General features: G+C 44.9%; 1 protein-coding gene across 2 annotated transcripts in view; it reads right to left on the bottom strand.

Annotated features, from left to right (window-relative positions):
• The window catches only part of EFCAB6 (EF-hand calcium binding domain 6), an 85,013-nt gene that overhangs the window by 67,056 nt on the left and 11,971 nt on the right, over positions 1 to 5,986 (bottom strand). For both annotated transcript variants that reach the window (XM_019534689.1, XM_019534690.1), the window contains exons 9-11: positions 5,459 to 5,649; positions 2,307 to 2,414; positions 1,200 to 1,265 (exon numbers count right to left, since the gene is read on the bottom strand). In XM_019534689.1, coding sequence (XP_019390234.1) covers positions 1,200 to 1,265; positions 2,307 to 2,414; positions 5,459 to 5,649 — 365 coding nt within the window. The remainder of the gene's footprint in view (positions 1 to 1,199; positions 1,266 to 2,306; positions 2,415 to 5,458; positions 5,650 to 5,986) is intronic.

The following is a 5,986-nucleotide window of genomic DNA, read 5'->3' on the forward strand; positions in this document are numbered from 1 at the left end:
GCAACTCAAGTGCCGACCATGGGGCAGGCAAGGGGCCACTTTTCCCCATGGTCAGCACCAGCTTCTTCCCTGTCAGTGAGCAGGGGGTCAGGGCTGTGCGCTGCCCCCTGCCTGTACCACAGGGCTGGGGGGCACTGGGTGTGAGCAGGGGGGAGCCAGTGGGAGCACAGGGCCGGCACTGGTGTCCTGGAAGCAGTGCCGGTGGGACCCAGAGCAAGAGAGCAGGAGCGCAGGGTCCCAGCCGGCAGGGGCTCTATGGAGCTGGGCCAGCTGCCCCCACTGCCCTGCTGGTGCAGCCCAGCCCAGCTACACAGACCCTTGCCAGCCTGTGACCCACTTTGGGCCTCACCGGTGACATTGGTCCCAAGATGGTGACCAGGGGGCAGGGCACCTGTCAAAGGGCGGGGCTACCCATGCGGCCCTTGACAGCCTGCCAAAACTGGGTAAGCGGCCCTCCACTCAAAATAATTGCCTGCCCCTGACCTATATTCTCCAAGTGTGCCAGAGGGGGTGTGGCAGGAGGTATGGCAAGCAACAGACTGCAGCCTACCCAGAACTTCAAAGGTTCACAGAGCTCATATAGTGAGCCAAAACATCAACCTGGTGAGGATCTAAGTAGAAGGGAGAAGGGCTATTAAGTCTGTGTCAGAGTGTACCAGAGCAAATAGTCTATTATGACCAGTTAAAAGCCAGCTCTTGTGAGATGCAGAATGCCCTCACTCCTGCCAACAGCAGCAGAAGTTGAAGGTGATTAGCACCTAGTAAGATCAGGCTGTTGCTTTCCAATTTCCATTTGTTATTGGTGTAAGTCGCTATACCCACTTTTCTGTATGGTGGCAGTTTTACAGTAATGCAAATCCACTAAAAAAAACACTGGAAGTGAACCGGCCTAATCCAGAGTGGAAGTGTAGCCTGTTTATTTTTTTATGTAATAATCACAGTTTTTGCCTGTAGAAATATCAGACTGTACTTCTCTGTACAACTGTACTTTGCAAATGAAAAAAAAAGCAGCTGGATAGTCCATTGTTTTTCTGTCTTTTCAAATCTTTGGTTATTTGACATAGCATCACTGGCAATGCAATACAGCTGCATGCAGTGGCAGGTAATGTGGAAAAATGTGCTTTAAAAGAACATTCCTTTAAAAAAAAATTAATCTACTTGTTAATTGCACAAGTGGAACAAAAGGAAGTTATTCTTACCTGCTCTCAATTGCTGCACGAAACTCCTGCTGACTAATGATTTCTTCCTCCAGCTTGTCAATTTTTCTGAGAAATACATAAAGATGTATTCTGAGAAAATACATAAAAAGAAGACCTGTGTGCATTTTAAAGATTTTTCTCTATGTTACCCTTTTGGCTTCAATATTCCCACCTTTCCTGTGTGGATAGCAGCAAATCCCAACCATTCTCCTATGGCCACAGGGTCTGTTTGTAACTGTAACCAAATCCACAGGTGATCAAGAGCCATGCTTGGCACCTGAAAGAGTAAGGGGGCATAAGCCACTCCTGGGACTCCTGGTACAAGTTTTAGCAGCCTGAGAGCAGCAATGCTAAGGACTGTCAGAACATGGAACACCCTAGCCAAAGGCCATCACAGCTGCTAAACCTCCCAGTGGTTCCCCAACAAGGGGCATCCCGTACTGGCTGTTTATGCCAGCTTTCTGTCACCTTTCACTCTGCAGGAGAAGCACAAAACTGAAAAAGGGAGAGGAAAGTTCTGGCCATTATGGGGTGCATATTGTTTGTCTGGTTTAATAGGGACCAAAAGCATCCAAATTGTGGCAGAATCAGAGTTTACAGAGCAACTTGCAGTAAAAAAAAAATCGGCAGGAAAGTCCTTCCGGGGCCCCAAAATGCTAACTATGCAATTGTTAAATAAAATAATATTGGTCATTTGCAGACAGGCAGATTCACTTTTCTGACAGCCAGGTCAACAATAATGCTCCCCTTTTAATAAGAGGGAGCTAAAGGAGGGGTCCTCTGCTACATTAAAAGATGCAGGTTACATTCAGGGAGTCTCACTTGTGCTTCAGTGCTACAAAGAGACCAGCCAGGGCAAAACTTTGTGCACACAGAGAGTCTTGTGACATCAGACAGGACTGTCTGATGGGGTCTGTGAAGTTCCACTGCCTGGAAAGAGCACTGCCTGAAACGTCACCTCTGGAGAAGACACTCTTTCTTTCATTCCTAATGTGTATGCCTGATTGATGTGAATTCTATTTTAGTACCATTAATAGTTCCAACTTACACTGCTTATAAGCATAACAGAAGGAAAAATAAAAAAGCCAAAAGTGCCTGGACACTTACTGGAATGTGGTCAGGAGTGAAAGGAAATGAGACTGAAATAAATTTGTCAGTTTGACTTCAATTGCAGTCACAGTGGAGGCTGAGCTGATACTTTCTTCCCAATGAACTCTACAAAGAACATTTTAAAATCGTGAGTTAAATCAAAAATTATTCACCCCAATTCTACTTTACCAGCACCTCCAGGTTCTTATTATGCTGCAGATAGATGAAGGTCAACTTTTTTTTAGTGGAATAGCTTTCTGACAGAAGCAAAACATTCCTGAAGTGACCAGCAGTCCAGCTCCATGGTCTGCCTGAGGAACTGGATGACTAACTTGCCTGGATGTGAGACTGATATCAAAGGTTTCCAGAGCTGAGAAACAGACTCCACTTCAGATGGGAAGGGAGGTTAGAGTGGTCATATCAAGCTGTAGGAAAAAAACAAGTGGGGCTTTTACAACCCGAGGTAAGCTTGCTGGTTTGGCTCCCAGGGAAAGAAAACAAAGATCTTCTTGCTTATAAAGAGCATTTGCTCTAGAAAGCATCAAGAGAAAACAAAGTATATAGCTACACAATGCAGTGCAATGCTATGTAGGTACCAGTTGCAGCTGTACACGGCACAGGATGCATCTACACGAGATGTTTGCTGCAGTTGCCTAATTAGCCCAGCAGTAAATGTCTCGGTGTCTACACGTGCGGCCCTATTAGGCCACGGAAAACTAATAAACTCCGAAGCAGATTAGTACTTGTAAACACAAATACTATCCTGTTGCAGAGGGTTTTTTTGTATACAGCAGCAAATGTGTAGACACTGATAGGGCTGGTAAGGGCATGAGGGTGCTTCAGTGCAGGGGCTGCCTACCAGCTAGCCCCACACTGGAGTACTCTCATGCCCCAGCCAGCCCCTCTACAGCACTTTGAGCCAGATTGGAGGAGCACCAGACTGGCAGGCTGACTTCAAGAGCCACTGTAATTAAACTGCCCTAGTGTCTCATGGATCAGTGTCTTCACACTTTAAAATGGCAGCAGGGGTGCTTGAACTAAACCTTGTTCAACAAGCTTTAGTTCAAGCACCCCCACCACCATTTCTGAAGTGCAAGGATGCTGATAGACAAAAAGAGGGAGGCTGCTAGAGCATCATAATTGCCACACTCCAGCAGACTCAATTTATCAAGTCTGCTACAAAGCATTGTAATTACAGTGCATCGGAGCAGCCTCCATGCTCATGTACAGGCACCTATACTTCCTGCCAATAGGACTATGCTGTGCTAGGACTGAGGGACCAGACCATGACCCCAACCTAGCAAAAACACATCACCCTGGGGTTTGCCTACAGATACAAGGGCTAAATTTCTACCCCCACCCAGTGTTCCAGCACAGGACACTTCAAATGTTTGCACTGCATCTCAAAACATGACAGTGCATCTCTGAGCATTTACACCAACTTCAGATGAATCTGAAGCAAGAAGCAAAAAGCCCAGGTGCTTGTAACCAAAAAAATTAATAGTTCTATGAAAACATGATAAAAACAATAATAAAATCTGGTAGCTCCTTCCACTGGGCCTCCCAACTCAACTTCTCTTAGCATGTAAGAACTGTAGGGCAGTGTTTCTCAACCTGTGGGTCATTATGACCCAAAAGTGGGTCGCAAGAATATATGAAAGGTTCACAAACAAACTTTAAAAATGAATTATCCTTTAAAGGAGTAAAACATGGGAAACTGTGGCTTTTCCCTTGCAGGCTGGCAGAGTTCCAGCCTGTGAGGGGCTGCTTGGGGGTCCCCATGCCCCACATACAGCCCCCCCGCCTCATACACTGGGGTGCTGAGGCCTTGGGCCGTGGGGTTGGGACTGAGGGGCACTAGGCTGCCACTGGACATTAATGTTTACAAATGGGTTCTGGTACAAAAAATGTTGAAAACCACTGATCTAGGGCACAGGCTACCATGCACATCACTGAGGTGACAAACAAGACTGATAGTACTGGCCACATTATGTTATTGCAAATGGTAGCAAATAGAAACTTATTAAAGGGAAACAGACATAGAAAGACATTAAAAGGAAAATAGCACTAAGTATTCCTGAAAGATCTTCACCATTTCAATTGAATTAGCACTGCATTAACAGAGCAGATGAAACTATGTATTTACTAATATATTGCTACTCTTCTAGTCACACTTTATTAATGTTCATTCAAATTTTGTGGTTGACTTTAAAGCTTTTGTGATACTGAACTCTAACAGCAGAGGGCAGAGCCACTTTGTAAGGCTGCTCAGATTGGCAAGAAAGCCTTTCCAAAGACTTGCAGTGTGCATAGTTTTAGTGTTTATCTAAAGGGTTATTCCAGGTTACTTGTACTGCTTGCAGATCTGACACTCGGAGGCCCTGTCCCGTGATAGGTGTCTCCAGAGTTCTAAGCTGTGCAGACTGCAGAAGGCATGGATCTGGCGCTACTCCCAGCTGATCTATTCAGGGGAAAAGTCATTCTGCTTCAGAAGGCCAATGCTAAAATAAACCTGTGCTTGCTGAAGAGCTGCTCAAGGAAAGTCAGCTCCTGGAAATGCGTCTCTCTCCCCCATGCTATTGTGGCCCTTGATGGTCTGTCTTCGCCCACCTCCACACAAACTGGAATCCATGCAACACTAGGTTTAGAATAACCCCTAGCTCTGAGTGTCAACCCCTAAAAGAAGGTGCCCTGCCTTGGGCCAGGGGCTAATTCCTAAAACAAACAGCTGCACAAAGGAGACCTTTTCCTCTGACTGGAAGAGTCATTTCTTTTGGAGAGGGGTAACCTGTCCTAATTCTGATGGCCACTTCTTATAGGGTAGGCTCAGGTAGGCTGGTGCCTTGTTGGCTGCCCAGAGGGCAGGAACAATGCTCTAACAGAAATACAGCCTTTCAGCCTTTTAACCCTTCCCAGGCTGACATAATCAGCAAAGGGGAAAGTCTCCACTGCACAAAGTACCCCATAAAAATTAGGTGAGGTGTCCACAGATGCATAGGGTAGGAAGCATAAGGGAGCCAGAGAGGCTGCTTCTACTTGATAAGGAGTGGGTTGAAATTTCACTTTTGTCACCTTGGACCTAATTTTTACTGACAATAGGTGCAACTCTACTGAAGCTGTGTAATCAAAAGGAAAAAGCTGTAACAAATGAGCAACAATTTTATAGAACCTTGTGCCTGGGATTAGAGAGAATTTTTTGTGTGATCCCTGTCACTGCGATCCTGGAAGTGTCTAAGAAGATCCAAGTAACTGATCCCATTCTGTTTTCAAGGCCACATCTTGCCAGGAAGAGGTTAAAATGCTCCTTTTTGAGATCCATATCAAATTTCTGTAGGACTGACAGGAAAGTTTCTTTGTTCATCTTCCAAAAAAAAGTAAAATAATTTAATCAGACTTCCCTTACTAATTAAAATGGACTTCAATAAGAACAGTCTGTGAGGACCTTTGTCATTTGATTCTGGCCTGGTTCCTGGTTTTAAACTGCTGAGTCAATGCTCAAGAGTCACATTCTGCCTCATTTTCTCATACTATGTGAAATCTTTGTTAGAAATATTATTAAAATAGAAATATTATTAAAAATGTATAGTGAATAGAGTGTTGTTAAGACTGCACAGTTTGTATCTCGTACCTGATAAGCAGAAACACCACCAAGGACATCTCGCTAATTTACTATCTCTTTGTAACACTAAATCACACAT

Source organism: Crocodylus porosus, unplaced genomic scaffold (assembly GCF_001723895.1).
Source record: "Crocodylus porosus isolate Cpor-Errol unplaced genomic scaffold, CroPor_comp1, whole genome shotgun sequence".
NCBI classification, from domain to species: domain Eukaryota; kingdom Metazoa; phylum Chordata; order Crocodylia; family Crocodylidae; genus Crocodylus; species Crocodylus porosus.